At 36.6% G+C, this 27,874-nt stretch overlaps 1 protein-coding gene across 2 annotated transcripts in view; it reads left to right on the top strand.

Annotated features, from left to right (window-relative positions):
* Positions 1–27,874, top strand: part of SYNPR (synaptoporin) — a 375,540-nt gene that overhangs the window by 306,901 nt on the left and 40,765 nt on the right. For both annotated transcript variants that reach the window (XM_074284207.1, XM_074284206.1), the window contains one exon: positions 6,705–6,903. In XM_074284207.1, the coding sequence (XP_074140308.1) occupies positions 6,705–6,903 (199 nt within the window). The remainder of the gene's footprint in view (positions 1–6,704; positions 6,904–27,874) is intronic.

The following is a 27,874-nucleotide window of genomic DNA, read 5'->3' as shown; positions in this document are numbered from 1 at the left end:
CAGTGGGAGGAGAAAGCTATTTGTTTTTGTCCAGGTGAGTGAAATGAAAATTATAGACTTGAACTGAAGAAATAATCAGTAAGCTTGAAATAAAAAAAATAAAATACATTGATTTAACTTTATAGTCTAATAAGAAAATTTAGAGGGGAACAAGAAGATGAGCAATCCCAATGTTGATAAAGAAAGACTAAAATTAGAAAACCAGTAAAGGGAGGAACACCCTTAATGCAATTCAAAGCCAGTGGTTCTCTCCTTGTCTATGTTAGTACATCAATAACTTCCTATCCAGGAGTCAATGAAAACCCTGCTTCCATTATTCTGATAATTGCTTCTATGTGTGTCTTGGCATATGGGACTGCCCTTTGCAACATGCCCGTATGACCTTTTTAATAACCTCCCCAAACTACACCATAAGAATCCTATGGCCCAGCCCAGATTTCTTTTTCAATTTCTCTATGATTGTGTTAATGGCCTTTTCTTATCTTTCTTGCTTCTATTGGGGGAATTCTTCTTTCTCTGGAGGAGTAGTGTAAGTCTATTTGTATAAATTAATTAATTAATCTTCATTACACACCTTCCAAATAGTATCATTATGCTAGGCAATAGAAACCTAGCTCTATTCTCACTTTTGTGGTGTCTAGTTTTATATCCATTTTTTGATCGAACTTTTTATAAATGATCTATTCAGATTTATTTTTCTCTCCACTTTGGAACACATCCAAAATACCTTAAAGACAGTTTTTCTTTGTATCCCCAATGCCTTACCCATTTAAAAAAAAATTTTGTTTTAAATCTTCATTGGTGTAGGGAACTCCCAGTGAGGAAATTCCTTCTAGAAGTGAAGATTAGTATCTTGTGTGCAGTTTACAACTTAATAAATTGCCTGGGACACTGAGAAAGAATTTGCCCAGGATAACACAGCCATTAAGTTTCTGAGATAAGATTTGGAAATCAGGTCTTCCAGACTCCCAAAATGATTCTTTTGTTTCTCATCTTACCAACATTTGGTGTTTAACTAATGCACAAATGTAAATGAAATGTGTGAGCACCACATCCTAGGATGATTTTAGGAAGAAACAATGATAATGATCCTTTCACACATACCTGGTTGCACTTGAATTGAATTGAGGGCAAATATGAATTAAAAATGCAACAACCTTAGCATCTGTTTATGAATTTCCAAGTACTTTTGTAAAGATTAAACTCACAGAATCTAACTTCATTTCAAAATGTCATGATCCTCTTATGTTATTCACAATAGCAATCAGTCAATAAATATTCATTTGGCAAAAAATAGGAGCAAAACAACAGAAAGATTTGGAGAACTACTAAATTGGGAAATCGGGGATATCCAATAAATTCAATTCAATAAGTATTTATTAGACATTATGCTAGACTGCTAGGGATATAAAGACAATGAAAAAGATCTACTCCATCTCTAAGAAGCTCATATTGTACTACAAATAAGTAGCATTTAAAGGGATGCTGGGTTTCTTGATCATATCTTAAGCGAACATTTAATTATAGGCTCAGAGCTCGACTTTGGACAATATCAAAGTCAACCCTCTCCTTTTACAGATGAGACCTGAGGCTCAAAGAGGTTTGATGATTTCTCCAAAATCATTCAACTAGTTAACATTTGCTTTGCTTTTTGAGCTCAATGCTAATGCTTTCTGCTTACTAACTGATGGAAAATCAGCAAGATTCCATTCCACTCCACTTGTTTCAATCTAATTAAACTCCCAACCGGCCATTCCAAATCAGCATATCAGATGGACTCACTTTTGCAGCCTTAGCAGCTGCTTCTCACCTTTCCTTCAGATGAGGATTGTTAGAAACTTGTCTAATTTATTTCCAAGTTTCCATTTGCGTGCTGGCTGGCAGGATCTCTCTAAAGACTGTTGTTTCTTTCCTTGTTTGTTTTAAATGAGCAATCTTTGCTTCCAAAATCTAGAACTGCCAAGAAAGCTGACTATAAAATTGGCTCCAAATCGATCACTTGTTGCTTAAAAGGAGAGGGGTTTCATTTAATTGAAAAGACAGACAGACAGAAAAAATAGATTGCATAGTAGTGAGATTAATGTATGCAGGGTCAAGAAGTCTTGGTTCTGGTCCTGATTCTGTCATAATTCAGCATGAACTTAGGGTTAGAGTTGAAGTCAGAAGTATGAACAGAATGTAAGCTCCCAGAAGACAAGGCCTCTTTCACCTTTTTCTCATAATGTCAGAGCAGGAGGGGATCTCATAGCATAACTGTTCCATCCCACACTTGAACAAGAATCCCCTCTAGGCTGTGTCTGACAAATGGGTATCCCATCCTTGCTTGAAAACCTAAAGGATAGAGAAAACCATTCATTCTAGAGGTAGACATTTCTCTTGGGAATAGCTCTAGTTTTTTTCTTACCTGAAAACTAACTTACTTCCTTGTATCTTTCACATAGTGCCCTATGCCCTCTGAGGGCATAGAATTAAGTCCAATCTCTCTTTCGTAATTCATTCTTTCAAATATTTGAAGAGAATACTTACATCCCTTTCTAAAGTGAAAGTTCTTAACCTGGGAATCTTTGAATCTGTTTTTGTTTGTTTGCATTTTGCTAATTGCATTTCACTATTATTGCTTTCCTTTGGAATCCCATATATTTTATTTTATGCATTAAACAACATGATGCTGAGGAGTCTATAGGTTTCAGAAGATTGTTAATGATATCCATGACACACAAAAAAGTCTTCTCTTCTCAAGGATAAACATCCTCAATTTTTTTTTTAGTCTTAGTATCCTAGAGTTTGTGGGAGTACTTGATAAGTATTTTAAGTTGTTGAATTGAATTGAGTTTCCCCTCTCTGCACTTCAGTTTCCTCAATTACATAAAGAGAAAGTTTAGACCAAATAGCCTCTGAGGTCTGTTGTTTGGATAAAATACAATGATTCTGTTTTATGCTTTTGATAAATATCAATTTCAGAATTTCAACCTCCACAATATCAGTTACCTGTGTCTGTTTGGAATGCACCTTTTCCTTTAAAAACAAATTAACTAAATCATTTATTAGGTTAGAATCAATGGATCTTTACTCCAGGATGCCAACATTCAATGCGTGTGTGTATGTGTATGTGTATATGAGCATATGTGTGTGTGTGTGTGTATACTTATACATACACACGCACACACACACACACACACACACACACACACACACACACACACACATATATATATATATATATATATATATACAGAGAGAGAGAGAGAGAGAGAGAGAGAGAGAGAGAGAGAGAGAGAGGGAGGGAGGGAGGGAGGGAGGGAGAGAGGGAGAGGGAGAGGGAGAGGGAGGAGAGATGGTTCTTCCCTGTGGTAAGTACTCACAATGAAGCTTGTCTGACCATCTTGCAGAGACTCAGAATGCAACTAATTGCCCCCAGCCATTATCTAAATGTCCTATATCATGGCTACTATGGGTCCCACCTTTCTACCAGCTCCCATAGAATTTAAGTAAGATAAGTTACCACCTCTTCTAGTCATAGAACTGTCTTTTGAGAAGTGCTACTCACACATACCCATTCAACCAAAGTTTTCTTAAGCCCAGTCTTATCTAGTATCTCATGCTTCTTTATCCTGGGAATTTGGGACTAGCTGAAATTGCATTTATTTTTTTGAGATCTCATCTCCTGCTCCTCTTCAAACAGCACATCCTGCCTGGGTGTGACTTGGGCTAAGTGTTGTGCTCCTTAACTTAATATTAATGAACACAACAGCTAATTTGGGGATCTCTTGGTCTCACACTGATTAGTGCAATCATATTTCTTGCAAATCAACCCCAGCACTTAACATCAGGGAAGGAAAGCTTGAATCTATACTGATTGCATAAAAAGAATAATTAGAGTATTTTTTTTTCTCTCAACAATATACAAATATTTCAAAAACAATTTTGGCTCGTTATATGATAGGAATATCTGACATTTGGGCAGCTCTTTTCATGCTGAGATGTATCACAGCACCTTATAAATTAGTCAGTCTGCCAATTATGAAATGATTTTTTTCAGGAGGGACAATGGAAAGAATATTTGATGTGGAGTCAACACCCCTTGGTTCAAATCTGTGCCCTACTATTTATTATTTATCTGTATAACTTTAAACAAGGAACTTCCACTTTTTGCGTGAGTCACAATTTTTTCATCTGTAAAATGAGGATTTTCAATTTAGTGATCTCCAAAGACCTCTTCATCCCTAATCCTCTGATTCCTCGACCTTACCCTCAGTTCTATGATTTTAGCACAGACATTGTGTGTGTGTGTGTGTGTGTGTGTGTGTGTGTGTGTGTGTGTGTGTGTGTGTATCAAACTGGAAGTTAAATGGTCAGGTGGACTTATATCCACATCTGTCACTGACTTGTGGCCATGAAGAAGCCACTTCACTTCTTGGAGCCTCAGCTTCTTTACCTAGGCTCTCACCCTTCCAGCTTAGAACCTCTACCAGGCTGCCTATGGGAATTTTGCTGCCCTGTTGATGACAGGTGGGATGGTATACATCATAAATAAACAAAGGCAACTACATTGAAACTAGTGGGCCAGGAAGGATATGTAAGCCATCTGTGTCAAGGCAATTGGCATGGCCTACTATGGGAAATCTATTTCTGTTTTAACAGTTCCTGCAGACCAGCTGTACTATTGAGAAATATGTTAATCTGGTTTCTAAATTATGTCCATTGAGGGCCATGGGGATAAAATTGTGACTCTTCTTCTGATTTTCATGAATGGGCTTGAAATTGCCCCCCACTCAATGTGTCAAAAGAAAGGCACTTCTCTACCTATGACTAAGGCTATGGTCCCACAGGCTAAGTCAAATCAATAATTGAGACAATTATCTGCATAAGTCATGGCAAGAACAAAATCACTTTTGAAATCAAAGTGGATCAGGGTTCTGATCTATCCTAGATAACTATGTATACATTGCCAAGTATTAAAATGATTGCCTGAGCCTACACATTGCATTTTATTTGAATTTGGACAGGCACAGCTGTCAGGATGCTAGCACACTAGGGACTTGCCTAATTGGGGAGCTGGGACCATGGACAATGTGTCTTTTCAAATGAATCCAAAGCTGACTGGCACATAAGCTCTGGAGGGGTGGGGGTGGAGAAAGCTGGGAAATAGAAGATGCTCAAATCCTTTGTGTATCATGAGTACCTCATGACAGCTTACCAAATTGGCCTCTGTTGACTGGCATGGGTCTCATAGATGCCCAGTTTCAAGTGCCTTCCTCTCAGGAACTAACTTCATTTATCCACAGGGAGAAACTAAATGATGTGTTAAGTTATACTTAATCATGGAGACATCTCCCTCACTCATCTCCCTTTTGGACAAAAGGCAACTTGCTTATGCACAACATTCCATCCTCCTGTGTGGATTCTGCCTTTCCTGTCTGTCCATTGCTGGAACAAATGTCTTCCTTACCTCTCCCTTTTGAAATTCCTCACTTACTTCAAGGCTTCAAGGTCTAGTTCACATGTCACCTCCTACAGGAGTCCTACCCATATTCAATTCAATTTAACTATTATATAAGGGCATACTGTGTACTAAGTGCTGGGCATACAAAAACAAATCATGAAAAGCCCTGGTGATTAGTAATTTCCATCTACCTTCTACCACTGCTTGCAATCGTTTTGTATAAGTTTTATTTTTATATGTAGGTGAATATATATGTCCCAATAGAATATGACTCTTTGAGAGCACAGGCTAATTTTATTTTTGCATCCTTAGTGCCTAACACAAGACTTGGAACATAATTAGCATCTTTTAAATATTTATTGAATTAAAGTCAATGATCACAGTGCTTAAATTAAATATTTACATTAATATGAAATATTAAATAAGCAGGAAAGATAATTCAATGATAGGAAAAAAACATTTATAAAGTGTAGTGTATTCCAAACTTGTTAAATCTTGGGGTTTCCCTTTAGTAATGAACAACTAAAAAAAGAATTCAAGTTGGTCATCTTCAGGAATTTCTGAATTATGACTGACTGTAAATTTTGTTGAACAATAATACTATATGATGATCAATTCTGATGGACGTGGCCCTCTTCAACAGTGAGATGAACCAAATCAGTTACAAAAGAGCTGTAATGAATAGAACCAGCTACACCCAGTGAAAGAACTCTGGGAGATGACTGTGAACCGCTACATAGAATTCCCAATCCCCCTATTTTTGTTTGCCTTCATTTTTGATTTCCTTCTCAGGCTAATTGTACACTATTTCAAAGTCTGATTCTTTTTGTACAGCAAAATAACGGTATAGACAAGTATACATATATTATATTTAACTTATACTTTAACATATTTAACATGTATTGGTCAACCTGCCATCTGGGGGAGGGGGTGAGGGAAAGAAGGGAAAAGTTGGAACAAAAAGTTTGCAATTGTAAATGCTGAAAAATTACCCATGCATATGTCTTGTAAACAAAAAAGCTATAATTTAAAAAAAAAGAAAAAGAAAAAAATAAATTTTGTTGAAGAAATGCTACAACAATGGGCAATTATCCCCTTTCAATGTATTCAATTCCTTTATTTCATAAAGGACTAGGCCAGTCTTACCTGGGATCCAAGACTGCATGAATTCCATCTTGTTTTGAATTTAGAATTGGTGGATGTCATTTATTTCTATACTGACATTGCTATTGACCTTCCCTTTTTAAATATCTTCTTATAGATTGCATCAAGTGACTTTTGAGGTGCCTACCTGTGAAGGAAAACGGCGAGAGAAGCTCGCCTTGGTGGGCGACTTCTCATCGTCAGCAGAATTCTTTGTCACCATTGCAGTGTTTGCCTTCCTCTATTCACTGGCCGCCACCGTTGTTTACATTTTCTTCCAGAACAAGTATCGTGAAAATAACAGAGGCCCACTCATTGTAAGTACTTTTAAATCAATTCTTTCCTTTACTTAAGCATAATATTTTGAGATTATTTAACATTTTTGACAAACAGTTAAACTGGAGAGTAATTTGTTATATTGGAAATGTATAATTTCTTTAGTGTAGACCAGGCTCATCACAGAATTATTTAGATTGAAGATCATTTGTAGAAAATTATATGATCTTATTTGAGGGTAAGTAGTATTGGAAGTTCTGCCACTAGAATGTGAATGGGAAGAAGGAAGAATAGCATAAACATTCTGATGTGAAAAGAAAAATGACTACTTCTTCATTACTTTGATGGATCTCTGATACCATCTAGTTGAATACTACCTCCCACAGTGCATCTTGCTATCAAGCATCTTACTATCTTTTCATCCTATGTCGCTCTTTACCTAATCACCAATAAAATCCTCCACAAAAGGGCCATACAATGTACTACCAGTCTTCTCCTACTTCTTTTGATATTATATACTAACAGTAAAACCCATCGGTTGTCCATGAATTAACCATCATTCCCTTCACACAACCATTTCTACTTCCTGCCTAATTTAAATATCTCTCTGATTAACTTTAATAACAATTTTTGGAATTGTCACTGGAGGATGTTTATCCAGAACAGAGTTCGAATGAAAGAAAAAGTTTCTATGGACTGAAGGATCTTCCATATGCTCTTATCTTTAGATGACATTTTAGAGCCCCTAAAATGGGACCCATAAACTCTTTAAAAAGTTGATCCAATTATGTACACCAGAAAAACAAAATGGATGAAGAATACCTATTTCCCATAGTTTTGTTGTTCTTGTTGGTTAGTCACTTTTCAGTTGTATTCAACTCTTTATGACCCCCTGGAGGACATGTCCTTGCAGAGATACTGTGGTGATTTGCTATTTCTTTTCTAGCTCATTTTACAGATGAGGAAATTGAAGCAAAGACAATTAAGTTATTTCATCAAAGTCATAAAGCTAGTAAATTTCTGAGGCCAGATTAAACCCAGGTCTTCCTAACTCCAATCCTGGCTTTCTGTCCAATATACTACCTATCTTCCTTATATGATGCACCACATCTTTTGACTCCTTATATTTTTACTGGTTGTCACCTGTGCCTGAACTGTTCTTTCTCTTTATCTCCATCTCTTGGCTCCCCAGATTCCCTTCAAGTCCTAGTAAAAATCCCATTTTATGCAAGAAGTCTTTCACAATCTCCCTTAATGCCTTCCCTACAAGATTATCTCCAGTCTATCATGTTTGTATCTTATTTGCACATAGTCATTTGTATGTCATCTCACCCCCATTACACTGTATGTTCTTTGAGGACAGAAACTCTTTGGTTTCTTTGTATTCTTAGGATTTCACAGAGCCTAGCACATCATAGATAGCAAATGCTTGTTGACTTGATTTAATGAAATAGTGTCAATTAAAATATGGTAACAATAAAATAGTTGCCCAATGTTTTATAAAAGCTCCAAGGAGTAGAGTTAGGAGAGAAAAATGAATTAAATTCAAATATGGCCTCAGACAATCACCAGCTGTGTGACCCTGGGCAAACACTTAGCATCTTACTGTCTCATGTTTTCTCATCAGTAAGGGAAGATAATAATAGCACCTGCATCCCAGGGTGGTTATGACAATCAAATCAGATGATATTTGTAAAAGGATTGGGAAACCTTAAGATGCTATATAAATGCTAGATATGGTTGGTTTTGTTATTGGTATTATTATTATTATTATGTTGAAAAACAGAATAAGACAGCAAAATGTGATTCTCTAAGGATGGAAACTCTATTGTTCTTTGGTTGATTTTAAATCACAAATAAAAATTCTAATACTTCAATGATTCTCCCAAACCAGGGCAACCCAAAAATTTGTTGATAAGTACATAAGTTTGCAGATGTTCAAATATGAGCTCTTATACATAGACACATACAAACCCTCTTATGTTTCCATCAGGTAAGTGAAATTTATTCACATCTAGGTGAGATCAAAATGGCAGCTAAGTGACACAGTGAATAGAATGTTGGGCCTGAACTGAGAAAGACTGATCTTTGTGAGTTCAAGTCTGACCTCACATACTTACTACATAGGTGACCTTGATCAAGTCACTTAATCCTGTTCATCTCAGTTCCCTCACCTATAAGATAAGCTAGAGAAGGAAATGGCAAACCACTCCAATATATTTGTCAAGAAAACTCCATTGGGTTGATGAAGAACCAAACATAATTAAAACTAGTGAACAACAAAAGTAAAAACAGAATTGGATATGATTAATCTGATAACAATTATCCAATGAAGCAAATGATATTTTTGATGGTGTGAAACCCTGTTCCATATAGATAAAATAGTTTTCTTCAAGTCATTTCATCTTAGTGTAAATACTCTCTCATATTGAGATGAAGATAATAAAACCCTGAATCATGTAATGCACCAGGTAGATCTGATTTCATTACATAGAGGAGGCCTGAAAACCAACATAAAAATTCCACCAATAAAAGCAGAAAGGAAAATACCCTAATGAAATATTTACCATATAAAATACTGCATCACGATTACTTAAAACCTGCAAATAAATTTTATATTCACTTAGAGTCTTCCGAGTAAGAGAAATTGAAGAGGTGGTGGATCAGTTAGCTAGAAAACCAGGTAGTACACTTAAAATTTACAGGAAAACCTCCTTATTTCACACTCCCCCAAATAAGAAGGAGTCATTATGATTGATGCTGAGATTGGGATACATACAGTTTATCACTGTTATAAGTAAAAAGTATAAGATTATATATATATATATATATATATATATATATATATATATATATATATATATATATATATATATATATATATATATGATATGAGAAAGCATAGATGAATTGTGAGTCAGAACTTTGTAGAGAGTACCCACAACAATTCTAGCAAGAGTCAACTGATTCCTGTTGTGGGTACTCTCTACAAAGTTCTGACTCACAATTCATCTATGCTTTCTCATATCATCTTATCTTCTAATACTCCATAAAGGTACTTTCTTACACATCGTTTAATTCTCATTGTATACGGCTACTAATGGATTGCAAGGACAATTCATTAGTTGAAGTCATGTAGCGTACTGTAGGGTGATCTGGTCTTGATCAGAATTCAAGTCTTCCCTCTGATACATATTAGGTGACCTTAGGCAAATCACTTATACATTCTTCCCCACAGTGTTCTGAGGGGATTGGTGGCCAAAATGTACCAAATTACATTGAGAGGAGTTTCCTTGATGAAGAATTCCCTATACTAGTGAAATAGCAGGCCCATTCTCAATCCACTTTGTAATCCATAACCACTGCTTATTCTTTGTTTGCCAACTTTCTTTCTTATCATATGTGTTTCAAAGAAGGCCCTTTATCTCACAGGTGTCAAACACATAGCCAAGCTGAAAACATTGACAACATCTGGCAATCCAAGCCAGTTCAAAATGTAACTGGGAAATATTTAATAAAATAAAAAAATATATAATAAAGCATAGATAATAGTAATATATCATTCTCTAAGTTGTTATGTGGCCCACAGTATCCTTATATATGGGTTACAGATCTCCTATGTGAATTTGACAATAATGCTTTCCCTCACCTCTCTTGAATAATTACATTGGTAATGTGTTATACATATGCTTACCATGCCTCTTCCACTGTCCTTCTAGTAACTCTAAACTTTAGTCTTTTTGGAGACTGAAAGAGAATTATCTTTAGATATTTTGGAAGACTCATTCACTTACAAAGAATTATTGTGCCCAATTTTCAACCATTCCTATATGTTCATAGGCATTTCCAGGGAGGGGGAGGGAAACTCTCTCCCAGAGCTCTCTCTTAGCTCAGGCACAGGAGCTGCTGCATCCATCCGATCTGGGAGGAAGCTGGTAAATAAATAAATAAATAAACTTCTTACCCCAAGGGCAGATCCCAACAGATTTTTCACAATGAGTAAAAAGCTGAAGAGAACAATTGATTCCTTCTACACAGAGAAAGAGCGGGTATCCAACCCCAAGGAAGTTAACAGCAGAGAGTCAGCAGATAACAGCCTAAAGGGGAACGATACCTGCCTCCCATCACATAACTCTCTCCTAGAAGAGACTATTAAAAAGTTAAGAGAATTTGAAGAAAAATGGGGAAAGGAAAGAGAAGCTATGATAGAGAATAACAATGTTCTGAAATTTGAGTTGGAAAAAATAAAGAATTCACAGGAGATACAGGGAAACAAAATTTGTGAATTAGAAAAGGTTAAAAAATCACAGGAAAGTAGGATTTCTGAATTGGAAAAGATAAAAAAGTTTCAAGAAAGTAGGATTTCTGAATTGGAAAAAGAAAATAACTCTCTAAAAAAATTAGGGAAATGGAAAAAATTCAATAGAGCAAAATAATTCATTTAAAAACTCAATTGGGCATATACAAAAATAACAAAAAAATATGAATGAAGAAAATAACTCATTAAAAATCAGGACGGAACAAATAGAAATGAATGATTCATTGAGAACCCAAGAATCAGTCAAACAAAACAAAAAAAAAAAATGAAAAGCTGGAGAATAACGTCAAATACTTACTGGGAAAATCTATAGACCTGGAAAATAGATCTAGGAGAGATAATCTGAGTATCATTGGACTTCCGGAAAACTATAATCAAAAAAAGAGCCTAGATTCTATTTTACAGTAAATCATCAAAGAGAACTGTCCAGAGATAATAGAAATAGAAGGGAAAATAGGCATTGAAAGAATTCATCGAACACCTTCTGAAAAAGATCAAAAAAAAAAAAAAACTTCCCAAAAGACCAACATTTTATTTATTTTTTTCTTTTGCTAGCTCATATATTTCACTCTTATTTTTATAATGTCAAGAGAATACAAGAAAGGCCACGAAAGCAGACATAGAAGAAAATATTTTAGAGGAATAGGTATCAGTGGATTAGGATAGATAAATGGATGGATGGCTACATGGATAGTCATGTAGCATACTGGGTAGTGATCTGGTCTTGATCAGAGTTCAAGCCCTCCCTCTGATACATATTATGTGAATGGATAAATGGGAAGATCCATCAAGAGAGAGATGAGAGAGAGAGATGAGAGATAGATAGATTGAGAGAGAGAGAGACAGAGAGAGAGAGAGAGAGAGACAGAGAGAGAGAGAGAGATTGAGGGAGAGAGAATGTCTATTAAGCACTTACTACATATTATAATAAAAATATAAGCAAGACAGTCTGTTCATTCAAAGTACTTAAATTCTAATGGAGGAAGAAAGCACATAAAGGGTAACCAAAAACTACAGCATGATATGGAAATGACCAAGAAGTGACACGGAGGCCAAGTTATAGGAAATATAAAATGAAATTCCATCTGTCAAATTATTATGCTTGGGAGAGCATAATAGGTAGCACATTAGTGAGATCATAGATCCATTAAAGTTATGTATTTTGATGTTAGTCTTCAAACTCTTCAAGCTATTATACAAACTTCTGTCTTTCAGTGATTCTTAGGTAATGAGGTTTTATTCTATTTATTTATGGCACTCTAATGCCATAGTTATCATGTCTGCCAAAAGTAAGAAAACAAATCCCCTTCTATATTAATTTACATCCTAGCTATTAACAATAAGCTTCTTCCCCTTCCAAGCTCAAGAAAAATAAACAGCACTGCAAAATGAAAATATGTGAAGAGGTTAGAAGAACACTATAAAATTTAAAAATAATATGAACAACTTATCAAAAGAAGACAGTAGATACAGCATTAAATACAGAAGGAAACTGAATAAAACAAAATGAATATACCATTAAAAATAAGTCAAACCTTGAGCAGTTAAAAACAAAGAAACAAGCAAAACCAATAATGGATCCAGAGAACTAATAATAAAACAAGCTTCTTCCTCTTAATAGAGAGAAGACTAATAGAGTAAAATGTTTCACACATTTGGCCACTGTATATTTATTTCCTTAACTTGTTTTCTTGGTTATAAGGAACAGTTTAATTTTTAAAGGAAGAGGGAGAGAAAGAATTTCCAGAAATATCTGTTATAAAAACAATACATAAATAAAAGGAGACAAGGGAGAAAGGAGTGAGAGAGACAGAAAAAAGGAAGGAAGGAAGGAAGGAAAGAAGGAAGGAAGGAAGGAAGGAAGGAAGGAAGGAAGGAAGGAAGGAAGGAAGGAAGGAAGGAAGGAAGGAAGGAAGGAAGGAAGGAAGGAGGGAGGGAGGGAGGGAGGGAGGGAGGGAGGGAGGGAAGGAAGGAAGGAAGGAAGGAAGGAAGGAAGGAAGGAAGGAAGGAAGGAAGGAAGGAAGGAAGGAAGGAAGGAAGGAAGGAAGGAAAGGAAGAAAAGAGGGAGGGAGGGAGGAAGGAAAGAGGAGGGAAAGAAGGAAAGAGGAGGGAAGAGAGAAACCTGATTCACAAGTCTCTATTGCCTTCTGAGGTGATGATCTGCTTGGTCTAAATTTTAAATTCATCTTTGGTTCTTTGAGTCATTCAAGGAAGAAAATAGAATCAAACACCAACTGGAACATTTGGATTAAAATGTAAAGATGTCTTTAGTTTGTTTGTGTATATTAAGAATTTAATGGGGGCAGCTTGGTGGTGCAATGGATAGAGCACCAGCCCTGAATTCAGAAGGATTCGAGTTCAAATCTGATCTCAGATACTTAACACTTCCTAGCTGTGTGAGCCTGGGCAAGTCACTTAACCCCAGCCATAAAAAAAAAGAATTTAATGTTTGTATAATTCAGTCAACAAGCATTTATTAATTACCTATTATATGCCAAGCACTATGTTAAGAATTGGAGATACAAGAAAAGACAAAGATAATCTCTGTTAAAAATATACATATTCATTAGACAAAGAAAACTTATAAATAAGTAGGTAAATGCAAGATAAAGAGATAGTAGTGGAAGGTTAGTGTCCAAGGGCAAGCACTGAGTGAGGGAAGAAAAAGAAGGAGGGAAACAGATAAAGATGTCCTTAAGGAAATAGGTCTTGAGCTGAATCTTGAAGAAAAACCAAGGGTAGAGATGAGGAGCCAGAGTATTCTAATCATAGAAGTTAGACTTTGCAAAGGTAGATAATTGGAGATGTTATAGCTTTTGTTGTTATTATTTAGTCCTTTCATTCTTGTCTGACCCCATTTGAGGTTTTCTTGGCAAAGATACTAGAGTGATTTGCCATTTCCTTCTCCAGTTCTTTTTACAGATAAGGAAACTGAGGCAAATAGGGTTAGGTGACTTGATCAAGGTCTGAGGTCAAATTTAAACTCATGTTTTCTGATTCCAAGCCTGGAGTTCTATTCATGATACCACCTTGCTGCCCTACCTGTTTCATCCTAGGACTTACAAATAAGCCAGACAAAATGAATCACAGAGTGTGTGTGAAGTAAGTGTAACTAAGTTTTGGAAAGGTGAGAAAAGGTTAAGTTATGAAAAGCCTTAAATGCTAAACCAAAGATTTACATTTGATCCTGGGTACAATAAGGAACTATGGAACTCCTTGAAGAATGATTCTGATGTACACTTTGGCAGATGGGAAAGATTTGAGTCAGGGAAGTTAATTGAAGTCTATTTCAAGAAATTATGTGAGAGATAAAGAGGGCATAAATTCTAGGTGTCTCTATATTGAGTGGAAAAAAGCATAAACATATGAGAAATTGGAAAGTGGAAATGACAAGATTTGGCAATGTATTGGATATGTGGGATGAGTGAGAATAAGGAGCCAAAAGGAAAAATGGTGATTCCTAGATAATAGTATGGAAGTTAGGAAGAGGCAAAGGTTTAAGGGAATATAATGAATTATGGTTTTGAAATATTGAGTTTGATACATATGGGACATAAAGTTTGAAATATCCAAGAAACAGTTGATGATACAGAAATATAGTTCAGAAGTTAGACTAGGGCTGGATATAAAGATGTGGGGATAATCTACCCAGAGATGACATTTGAACTCATGAGTCTAATGAGATTGCCAAGTGCAATTATTATCTTTATCAAGATGATAAGAAAAGAAGATCCATAACAGAACTATAGGAAAACTCCATGGTTAGTAATTATTCAATATAACACAAGCAATCATTGCACATAACTCTAACAAAGGAGACTAAGGAAAATGAGACAGATAGGAAAAGAACTGGGAACTGGGAAATAGCAGGATTAAGAAAAACCTAGAGAAGAGTGAGTGAGCATACAGGAAGAGAGAATCAAGAATGTCAAAGGCAGCAGAGGTAAAGAAGGCTAAGGACTGAGAAAAGGTCATTGGATTTGTCAATCAAGAGATCAGTGCAATTGAATTGAATTGAACTTAACACAAGGATAGTTCTCAGAAATTCCTTGATGATTTAAAAAAGGAGACCCCAAATTGGATGGATTCATTTTTTTAAAATTATTTTCTTTTCCTTTTACTAACAAAGGCACTTGCAGAAATGTCCATGAAACCAAAGATCTTACAAATCTGTTTTAGGACTGTTGATGAGGTCTTTGCTGCCTTTCTGAGTCACATTTTAGAAAGAAATAGGCAGAGAAGACTCAGGGAACCACTACATACTAATACATTTAGTCACATCTTTTATCAGATACATAAGTAACAAAACCCAATACATAGAAATGACTAACAGTGTGGTCCATGGTTGTGTAATTGAAATGTCATGTCTGGTTATATCATTTGATCCTGAACCCTGTTGGAGGATTATAAAGCTAATTTCTCCCATAGCCACAAACTTTGAGTAGTTTTCCCAACTGGTGTCAAACTATGGACCAAAGAGAAGTCATAATTGCCTTGATGAAGTCGTCACCAGGCCCATATGCTCTAAATCATAAGATACTGAGACATTTGACCAATGGGACAACTGCATCTCTATCCAAAGAAAGAATGAAGACAAATAACAAAAGGAAACAAAAAAGCACTGAAATGGCAGTCACTGTTTAAGAAAAGGAGGAGTATAAATGCTAGAGTTGCATTTTTAATTGGTTCATAAATGCTTCCTACTAATTGGTTATATCTTTGATTTGTTATAATTGGAAATAGGCAAATTAAAACCTGGGTGAAAAAAATTCTTCCTCTTATCCCAGGATTATATCTTGATCTCATAGAATTCTATATTTTTCTTTATATAATTTTTGCTCTCACTTTATAAAGTCATCATTTTTCACATGTTGCAACTGTTTACGTATTATATTCCCCTCTACCCCCATTAGTAAGCTCCTTGAGGGCTGGAATTATTTTTTCATTTGTCTTTGTATTTCCACTTCCTTGCATGCAGTAGGTGCTTGATAAAGAATCAAACTGACAATGCCATCCAATTCAACAGTAATGATTAAATGCCCACTAAATAAAGGCATGACGTGAGGTTTTGGAGAAATATAAAAGTAAAATAATCATGCTCCTTGTCTTCATGTCACTTACAATTTGGGGGAATACCTAGCACACATACAACAAATATGTCGTAGGGAGTTAAAAGTGAAGCCATCAACTTGATAAGGTGACAGGAAGACGAGCTTTCTTTCAAAACATGATTGCATCTTCCTATGGAAAATGTGGATATTCTCATTTACATTGGAGAATCAGGGGATATTTTCTAGAGCAAATCCATGCACTAATACCACATTGAGAATGACTGATGATTTGATTGGCTCAAGTGGCCATGGATCAGCACTATTAAGGACCCATAAAAGGGATTTTTCATTGCAAAGCAGGGCACTTTATTAAAGAAATTCTGAGAGAACTGGACATAGATTAGAAAATTACAGCCATGAAAATGAACCTTTGGAGTTGCAGAGACACAGTCTAGAGGGAGCTGTACATTATATTGCATCTCCCAGCCTCTAAAAAAACCCATTAATGTCGTCAATAAGCAATGACAAAGCCTTCAACTATGTCTCTGACAGGAGACCGAAACCTCATATTTAACTTTCTTCAAAGATGAGGGCACATTCTCTTGATAATGTTGAGTTCATGAAAAGTGCCAGGATCAGCTTCCAGAGAGAGGATTTCCTAAACAATCTGAACTACCTGGACAGCTTGGGGATCTAGCATTCCAGATATGCAGGGAAGAATTTTTGATCAGCATCATCTTAGAAATGGATGGCTTCACAAACAATGGACTAATGAAGTAAAATCAGTCAAAGACTGAGCCATGATATGGAGTAACAAAAATTTGAATGTTGCCCTCCACTACTTCTGTGAGCTATTTGGATGGTACAGGTGCAACAAGAAGGTGTTTTCCTGATAACTTCATTTATTTTGTTCTAGAAGAGTATAAGTATCATTTGAAGAGGCAAGAAAGCTGAATGGAGACTTAAGATGAAGATGGGACTCAGTAGAATCTGAGAGAGTTATCTTTAGTGCAACTCCAACTGTATTTTCATTCTGAGGGAAGCCTCAGCTTTTAAGGGGAGATCATGGGGGTGAAGAATAAATTCATCCTAAGGTAAAGCATTGCCTCTCTAGAAGTTATAAGTTCATTTCCCTTCCAAGGAGAATTCCTACCATAGTCTATGAATCTAGAAGAGTCTATATGTCTCTCAAGTGATAGTGGGACTTACCAGGGAAAGAATGAAACTAGAATGATATTTTGTGGGCTACTTTAAGGCCTTTATGTTTTCTGGATTTTCTGGGAGGTTAAATAAAGACTGCACTGTATTTGGTCTCCATTTTTACCTTGAGTACTTGCAGAGGAACTGAGGATCCTTGTTGACATGTGCTATATATTTCTGAAGTTTGATGAAATTCCAATTGGCGTTAGAATGGTCCAAAGTATTGGGTTTGAAGTCAGGACACCTGGGCTCAAATCCCAACTTTGCTCAATATTGAAAGTTACATAATTATATAAAACATGGCAAGATAATTACATATGAAAGAACTGAAACCTGAGGAAGAAAAGATCATTTCTGACCTACATATATGAATTTAAATTCATTTAAGACTAGAACTGTCTAACTTTAATATTTGTAGCCTCATTGCTTAGCAAAATGTCTTGTGTTTAGCAGACTCCAAATAAGTAGTGATTGATATCAGAGAAGCCTTCTTAGAAAATGCAGCATTTGAAATCCTACCAGTAGGATTTCAAAAGGCAAACATAGGGAGAGGACAGTCTAGGAAGAGGGAATGTTGCAAGCAAAGGCATCAAATGTTTTTTGTTTATTTTTTTAATGTATATGAAGAAGCAAATGGTCCAATTTGGCTAGAGTATTTAAAAAATGATCAGGTGAAAAATAAGTAAGGTAAAGGTGAAGGCAAGGAAGCAAAAATGTCTTTAGGACTAAGATAGGAATTATGTGATCATTTGGCACCTCTACAGAATTCAGAATCAGATTTGCTAAGAAGGGAATGACCAGAGAAGCTATCTAGTTCAACCTATATCCATTTCAAGAATTAATCCCAATTATATCATATCTTAGTAATCACAAAGGATCTGATCCTTATTCCTTGAGCATTTACCTGTCAACTTCCTAACACTTAGACCTGTCCCAAAATGCAAAAGGTCACATCAAGAAGTGTGAGTTTCTCCTATTAAAGTTCTTCAAGTAAAGGTTGAATGGCCATTTCTCTTATAATGGTGATTCCTTGGCTGAATTTCTATTTCTCTGGTGATTGGAGTAGTGATTCCTTTAATGTGAAATGGAATTAGTTGGCTACTGAGGACCTTTCAACTCGAGTCATTAAAGAAGGCAAGGGAGAAGGCCTTGTTGACTCCCATCTCTCAATCCTAGCCCTAGTGACCCATCTTAAACTCATTATGTCCAAAACAGAACTCATTATTTTTCTCCCTAAACTCTTCTTTTTCTATTCCTGTAGAGGGTAAAAACCATCTTCTCAGTCCCCCCAGACTCTTAACCTAGGAGTTATCCTATATTCCTCAAGATCTATCACCACCATCGCCACCCACATCCAAGCCATTGTCAAGGCCTGCCAATTTCATCTTTGCCTCATGCCTCAAACACACCAGTGTTGCTCTTCTCACATTGTCACTATTCTGGTGCAGACCCCTATGGTCTCACACCTGGATTATTTCAATAGCTGCTGATGAGTCTTCCTGCCTCAGTTCTCTCTTCATTCTAAGCTGTCCTCCATTCAACAAACAAAATTAATTTCCTAAAACATAGGCCTAATTATGTCACATACATCCCTACTCAATAAAGTCCAATGGATCCCTATTACTTCTAGGAATCAACGCTAAATGCATTGTTTGACATTTCTCTAGCCCCCTCCTACCTTACTCATACAGCTTACTCTCCAGTACATAGTCTTCAATCCAGTGACAATGGCCACGTCCCTGTCCCAAAAACAAGACACTTCATCCCTCAGTTCCAGGAATTCTCTCTTGGCTGTTCCCCACATCTGGAACACTCTCACTATTCTGCTTCAACTGCTGATTTCCCCCCCTTCCTTTAAAGTTCCAACTAAAATCCCACATTTTATAGGAAGCCTTCCCTAAACTGTCAAATTCCAGTGATTTCCCTGACACATAGTAAGCACTTAATAAATGTTTATTATTGATTGACTGATTAATCCCTTATAAATATTATACAATCAAGTGCAGTTCATATAAACATGTGTTAGAGTTAATTAAAGGAATTCATTTAAGATCATGTCTTTCACCTACAGTTTTGATTAATCGGCAAATTTTCATGGAATTTTCCAGAGATTTTTTTTTCCTACTAACAAGTTGTTAATTATAATTTAAATAAATGGTAACTTCCTCTGTATCCAGTATTACTTTCCCTAGCTGATAAGTGAAATGAAAATATTGAACTGGGGGGTTTGTTGCCTTTTAAAAAATCAATGAGTTGCTCATGGGAGAAATTCAGGTGTATATGCAAATATCTGACAAGGCAGCTGGAGCCAGTGTCTGCAGAGGGGAGAGAAGAAAGCCTTTGTCAGCACATCAGCCATCTTGTCAGATTTGGTCCAATTTCAGTACAGTCATAATTCAGTTAGAAAACCCCATTCCTGAAGAGAAATTGGCAAAACCCCAAAGATGCCATTCCTGGGTATTTTTTTTAATTTAAAAGGAAATTAAATGTGAAATGTGTCTGATACAGTGTAATGAAATTCTTGAACTAAGCTATAGAGGGAGGAGGAAGCTACTCTTTTTTCAATCCAGTAATGTCTATGGTGAAGCCCAAATGGATAGGCCCAAAGGAAGGTCATTTATAAGTTGCATTATATGCTTTATTCTTCTTCAAGTGTCTGAGTCACAAGAAGGTCTTGACCTTTATAGGATACTTCCTTCCCATTATACTTCCAAGTTGAAAAACATATGCTTATGGTTCTAGATTAAACTTTACAAATAGAAGTATTTGGTATGGATGTAAGGTAACAAAAGAATAAGTTGTATGAGGACACTCAGAAAATCTTTCCCATATTTTGTTAATACTCACAATATCTCAAATTGTGTTTTTATAAAGGAAATGGGTATTTCCCACAGCAGTAAAAATAATAGTGCTCATGTCCAGCTTAGCCCCTCCCCCTATATAGTATAATGGAGAAAGAACTCAAAATGTAATTACAGGATCTGGATTCAAATTTTGCCCCTGTCACAATGATTGTATCCCCTTTAGTATGTTACTTAATTTCTCCAAGTTTTAGTTCCTCACCTAAAAATGAAAGCGTGGCATTCAGTCTTTAATGTTTCTTCTGGCTCTCAATTTGTGAGGTTGGAGGGATCTAGGACTAGAACATCATGAGAACCAGAAAGGTGAATGGACATGGGTACCAGTGTCCTTGCTCAGAGATGCTTAGTAGGAGGTATTTTGTGTCAAACCCTGAGACAAGGTCGAGATGAATGGAATTTAGTTGCATGGAATTAATTCATCTGGGAGTGAGAATATTTAAGTGAGAAGAAAGATAAGAGGTCTTGTAGTTGCCTGAGCAGCTCTTCTAGATCCCAAAAAATGGGCTGTAGGGCCTGACTAATAATAGAGCTAGAAAGATGTGGACTACCTTCCAGACATGTTAATCCAGTTGACAACCTATTTTTCAAAACTGGGAAATTCCTCCATGGAAGCCATGGAAGTATTAGTTGAAGCATGGAAAACCAGTTGGCGAATCATAGATTTTGAGTTGGAAGGAATGTGAGTTCAACTTCTTCATTTTATTAGTTGAGAAATTGGATCCCAGAGTGTCTTGCCCATGGTGACATAAGTAGCAAGTAAAAGAGCTGGGACTTTAACCAAGTTTCTCTGATTTCAAAGCTGGTATTCTTTCCAGTGTACAACATCAAGAAAAACCCAAAATGAAGTTAGAGTTCAGAGGATGGTACCAGCTTTGGAGCTTTTCAACCTTGAAAGAAGGGGATGGAGGGTAAAGCAAGAAGGAAGGTCATAGGCCAAGGAGCATCAAGGTTCAGATACATGCCATGGGGATGCAAACTTTGATTTTGTCTTTCCATGGTACTCTAAGTGATGTGAACTATCTAACCCCTGAAGAAACTTTGTCCTTGCCAGAGGTAAAGGTTGGTAGATTATTTAGAAATCACCAAATCTTTTCCTCATTTTGCTATGCCATGGTGGTACATTAATGTACTTACATGGTAAGTACATTATAATGACATAAGACCCCAGGGAAAAGTGGAACTTAACCAGAAGAAAGTTTTCTTGGTTGTATTTGTTTTTTTCATTCTATGCTGCATGCAACAAACTTGCTCTATGACCCATATTTGTTAATTGGGAACTGAAGATACCTTGAGGGAAGCTAGAAACAAGGTGAAAACAAATGTTCACAAACAAATCCCAGTTAGGGACACAAACCATAGAGATGATGTTATTATTGGAAAGCACCTCAAATCAATCTGGTTTCTCTATCCTCCAATGATATATAATTTATGTACTTAATAATTTAAGATATCTCTATATTTATACCATGTAGTTATACAGTCGTTTTAGTCATGTATGACTTTCCTTAGCAAAGACAGTATGGCTTTCCACTTCCTTCTCCAGTTCATTTTACATATGGGAAAACTGAGGCAGAAGGAATGACTTGCTTAGGGTCACACAGCTGGTAAGTGTCTGAAGGCAGATTTGAACTCCAAAACCAATCTCTACTCACCTAGCTGCCCTTGTGGTACTATGCCAGATACTCTATTTTATTATACCAAAAAAGTTCAGGAATATTATTTTCTATTAGTAGAATTCATATGGAAGAGCTTTTATATTTTCTTAATTTTGTTTATGTGTCCTTTATCCCTGACATTTTATTCCAGGCTACATGGTAAGCACGTCCTGGGGTCAGGAAGACCTCAATTCAAATCTAGCTTCAGACACTTATTATCTGAATGACCCTGGGAACATCATGTAACCTCTGTCTCAGGTTCCTCAGTTGTAAAATGGAAATAATAACAGCACATCCTTCATTGGGTTGTTGAAGGCTCAACTGAGACATAATTTGTAAAGTGTTTATCACAGTGTGTGAAATGTAATAGAAGTTTAAGAAGTACTTATTCCCTTCCTTTCTCTTGGGAATAAAAGTTTATTGATCAGTTGGTACATCGGGTGTTCTTTGCAACTAACTTCAATGAGCAAAACTTGCAAAGCAAAGATTACAGTGTGACTTAAGGGGGAAATTAGACATTTCCCAAAGTAAAATATAATATTTCATCAGGTAATGAGTTCCTGGTCTTTAGGAAAGGCTTAACCACCATTCCTTGGGGATAATGATAGGAAGAATTCCTAATGGGGATCCCAGGGTCCTATTCAGGGATCTTTAAGGTCCCTTCCAAATCTGAGAGCTTTAGATTCCAGTAAATGAACTTGAGTCAGAAAGATCTGAGTTCAAATTCAGTCTCAGACACTTAGCAGATGTGTGACTCCTGGCAAATCATTTCACCCAAGTTTGCCTCGGTTTCCTCATCTGTAAAATGGGGATAATAATAGTGCTCAACTTCTAAGGTCATTGTGAGGATCTAATAAGATAATACTTCTAAAGCACCTGCACATAGTAAGCACTAAATTTTATCTGTTAATATTATGATACTCAAAGATAAAGGGAGATATATACATAGTATCTTATAACACTTCATAAATGTTAGCTATTACCATGATTATTATTACCACTTTTGCCGAAAATGTGCTCTCTGGATTTGGTGTGTCTAGTACATGGGCTAAATTTTTCTTCTGCCCCATTAACCCCAATAGCTTCCCTTAGAACCCAGCATGACTAATGACAGATGCCCAAGTTCCTATGGCACCACAAGTTTCACAGTTATGTGGTATTTTCAATGCAAGTCACCTTATCTCTTTGAGACTCAATTTTCCTTATCTATGAAATGAGAAGCTAGACTAAGTAACTTCTAGGATCCTTTTCAATTCAAAATATATGCTTACATTCTTATGGTCTTAGAGGATCCTCCTGGTCCCTTCCAACTCTAACAATATCTGAGCCAGTGTGAACATACTTAATGACATATCTTGTGAGGAAGAGTGATCAAAAGTCATCAGGTCTCTCAGTCAGGATCGAGCTTAGTTGTGTGCTCTTCTAGAGAAAATAGGAGAGCAATCATCAATGGCAACATGCCATCTTTCTCCTTTTATTCTTCTTTTCTTAAAACTTGTAAAATTGGTCTGTCTCCTAAATTGGGGATCCAGTTTTTAGTTAGGAGCCAATTTCTTGAGCCTAGCCTGAGAAATAAAAACAATTCGAGGTGACTCATTTTTGTCCCTACCCTTGAAAAAGTCATTTAGTCTGAAGGGAAAAGAAAAGTATTTTGTTTGGTAATTATCCACAAAATGAGATTTTCATTATTTTCGGTTTGGGAAATGGGGTTAATAACTCACCAATAAGCCCTCTATACTTAACTAGACTGCATCAGTGCACTGCCAAGTTAAGAAGATATATTCTTAAAGTCTCAATAGCCAAACACCTCTGTCAACCCTGTAATCAGTGGGATCTTTTGATTGCGGTTTGTATGAGGACCATTTCCTAACAATGGAAGGAATAGAGCTCTGTCAATGCAGAATAAGGACTCCTCTTCTGGCACTATTATCACTATGCAGAAAACAAATGTCTGTTCATTGTTTGAAGGAGGAGAATGTATTTATCCTTTGAGACCAGAAACTTGAGTCAGTTGACAACCTTTTGACCTGCAATGGCAGGGCACTCATTGGCCAGAAACAATAAAGCTTCCTCTCTACTTCCTTTAAATTGAAGAAGGGACCAGCCTTTGACAACATTGGGAAACAGATGGAGTTCGCCAATCAATCAGTCAATAAGTATTCATTGAGTACCTACCCTCTATCCAGCAATGTGTTAAACATTGTGAATGCAAAGATCATTTTTTACACCTTCCCTAACATCCATTTCAGCAAATGATCTTTTCCATTGTCTTGTGGTTTTTCCACTCCCAAATGCCCAGTGCCTTCATCTGGTTCTCTTTATATCTGGGCTCCCTGTCATTATTAGAAGTGGCCCAACTAAACCTGAATTTCTTCATAATGTCTCACACTCTATCCCTCCATTCTTCCCACTAGCAAAACAAGTATGCTTTGTGTTCCTCAGGGCTGATTTTTAACAGTAGATGAAATAAAATAAATCAGTTTAATGGTGTTTACTCTGGAAAAGAAAAGGCTAAATAAGTCTTGAGTACATGTCATATGAAAAAAAAAATGGAAGGAACTTGTTAAACCTGAATAGTGAAAGAATCAGGATCAATGTGCTAGTTATCCTCAAGTACTTAATAGACTGTCACATGGAAGAAAGATGAGACTTGCTCCGCTTGGCTTCAGAAACAGAATCAGGAACAATGAACGAAGTTGCAAAGAGGAAAATCTGGGAACTCTCCTCATTAGAAATCTTCAAACGAAAGCTAGGTGGGTCCTCTGGGCTTCATCTGTGAAATAAGAAGGTTGGTCCTGGTTATGGATTCATATATTTGCAATTGAAATGGATTTTTGGAGGCTGACAACTTCTAGCTCTAAAAATAAGATCCAATGATACCACCATTGGGAGTTCCCTTCCTGCCCTCCATTTTCTTCATAATGTAATTATTTTGTCTTATACTCCAGGAAAATATAAACTGCTTGCAGGGAAGAAATGATATATTTTGTCATTGTAGGGTCGACAGTAGGCACTTAATAAATGTTTGGTGAATTATTGCATGGAATTGAACAGAGGAGGAGTCCCCATTCCTGACTACCTAGAAGTTAAACCTATGTGGTTAATTATCCAGCTCCAACTTGATTTTTATGACAGATTTATAGTTGTCCTTTTTGAAAGATTTGCTTTCCAAATAAAAGCATCCCTTTCTCCAGACAAAAACACTTTTTTTGATAAAATTCAAACCCACTTGCCTGAGGATATGATAGGGATTACCAGAAGGAAAGTTGCAATCAACAGATAATGGAACCTCTAAATTCCGAGAACAAAGTAAAGGGCTTCATTTTCTCTCCCTTCACTATTTTTTAAAAAATCAAGAAGGATTACTAGGAGACAGCATAAAAATTGACATTAAAAAAATGTCTTTTAAATCCCAAGTAGTCAAGTAAGGGATCCTATTCTCTCTCGTTCTATTCAATCCCATTTAATTTTATGCATGCATTATATGTTAGGTGGGATATAAAAATAGAAAAGAAATCATTCCTTATCTCATGTTGCTTTTACTGTCCTGGGGAGAAACGTAATATAAATTTACAGATACTGAAATAGAAATTTCAAGGATAGGGACTGAATTTGTGGTCTTGATGAGGTCTAGAATTGGGGGTACCTAAATGAAATTAGGGTTTAATTGAGGTCTAGTAGTAGGTTCGGGGTACAGGGAGTCAAATGGAGCTCCCCTACAACCCCTTTGGATTCTGCACAAGGATACAGAGTTAAATGAGGTCTAGTGGCAGCACAAGAATCCCCTGTAAAGGAATTTACACACCTGAAAACCTAGATTGATAAAAGAGGTTTATTATGGGGTTTGGAAGTAAAGTTAAAGTCTAGTTAGTAAAGATGAAGGTAGAGATAAGAGGGCACCGGAACCAGTGTTCCAGTGGGCAGAGATCCTTGGTTCCAGGTGTAAGGCTGTCCATGTTTGGGCTCCAATCTGGCTCTTTTATAATAAGGGGTTTTGGCTACAAGCTGAAGGGGGCTTATGGGTAGAGTCCCAGGTTGGCTTCTGGATGAGTTTCAGCCAGGCTAGAATTTGAATTGAATTCAATGGCTTTGGGGATTGAGTAGAAGGAGGTTTTCTCCTTTCAGGATTTTTCAGAGTTTTGGGGTTTCCTCTTCATTCTCATTGTTATAAGAAATTTTCAGGTGAGGAAACCTCTTCTGCCAATTCTCTACAAATTCTAATGTTAAAAGAGTTGTTGAGATCTCTATCTCAGAGCCAGGTTTTAAATCTCTCTATCCTTTGATTCACACAAGTACTCTGTATGACCCAGGAAAATAGTAGAAAATCTACCAACAACTGCATATCTCATTCACCCTAGGCTCATTCAAGGGTTGAGGAATCCAAGAAAAAAGAAAGCATTGGGAACATTACCATTATCCTTTGGAAGCTGAAATTTTCCCAATGCTTCTTCCAACAGAGTTGAGAGTCACTTCCCACCCTTTGGGTAATCTGTACCCAAAAAGTCTATCTTTAAGCTTCACACTGGGACAATAAAACCTCAAGTACAAGCTTTCTTTAGGGAGTAGGAACATAAATTCTGACAAAGCCTGAAATGACCTAGGAAAATAGTAACAAGTCTCCTAACAACCACATATCTCCTTCACCCTAGACTCAATTAAAAGTTGAGGAATCCAAGAAGGAAGATAGCATTGGGAACATTGCCATTAACCTTTGGAAGCTGGAATTTTCCCAATGCCTCTTACAACAGAATTGAGAGCCACTTCCCACCCTTTGGGTAATGTGATCTAGAAACATACCATAGACATCTGTCTAAAAAAGAAAGGTTGATTTTCCCTTCTTCCTCTTCCTTGTTCTCTTGATCCTTTCCTCCCTTTCCATCTCTCCCCCTAACTCCCTTATTTCTGTAAAGGCACAGCTAGCCCTCTATAACCTTTGAGTCTCCTCACTTTTTCCTTCGTACTCAATTCTTAGCCCTCACAGGTAATCATCTGTCAAATTCCATGGGTTCTGTCTTATGGCATCTCTCTCCTCCACTTTCATGGACACCCCTCTCATTAGGATCTTTCCTGCCCATACTTGCAATCCTTCTCATTAACCTTCCTGCTTCTAAATCCCCCCTCTCCAAACTGTCTTCTTAGCTTCCAAAATTATCTTCCCAAAGAACAGGGCATGTTATTTTCCTACTGCACAGAACTCTCTAGTGGTTCTCTATTAATCTCTAGAAGAAAATTCTTCATCTTCAGTCTGGCATTTAAAACCTTCCACAAGCTTCTTTCCACCTACTTTTGCAAATGTTTCATACAGCTCCATTTCATGAGATGTGTGTTCCATCCAAACTGGATTAGTATCTGGCTCACAATTAACCCTTCGTGTCTCGTCTCACCACTTCCTTGTATAATGCCCTAAATCATAACAATACTCTGTTCATTCCATAATCAAACACAAATATCCCCACACTTACACATGCACTTAAGCACAAATCACCAGGATACATTACATCAGCCCACACTGAAAGAGCAGGCAGGTATATATTTTATGGGGAGAGCTATTCTCATACCAGTATACATTCTATACACACATTCTAAAGGTGCACAACATATACATTAATATACACACCATCAATAGGGCATGTAATACCAGCAGACACTAAAAGAATAGACAGATACACCCTTTATATGTATTTCACTATAGTCACACCAATACATACGATATATCCACAAAGTCTACAGTTGTATATGTCCTAACTCTAATTGTAGACACACATACACACACACACACACTTACACATGTCAAAGATACCATCACCCTGGGGCTTGACTCATGGGTCGGTCTTGCTCTGATACACACACAGCTCATTAGATTTCCAAACACCAGCACAAAAGTGGGTCAGGCCATCTCTTTCACTGTGGCATGCTGCCCTTTAGCC

This window comes from Sminthopsis crassicaudata, chromosome 1 (genome assembly GCF_048593235.1).
Source record: "Sminthopsis crassicaudata isolate SCR6 chromosome 1, ASM4859323v1, whole genome shotgun sequence".
Taxonomy (NCBI): domain Eukaryota; kingdom Metazoa; phylum Chordata; class Mammalia; order Dasyuromorphia; family Dasyuridae; genus Sminthopsis; species Sminthopsis crassicaudata.
This window is presented reverse-complemented; position numbering and strand designations above follow the sequence as displayed.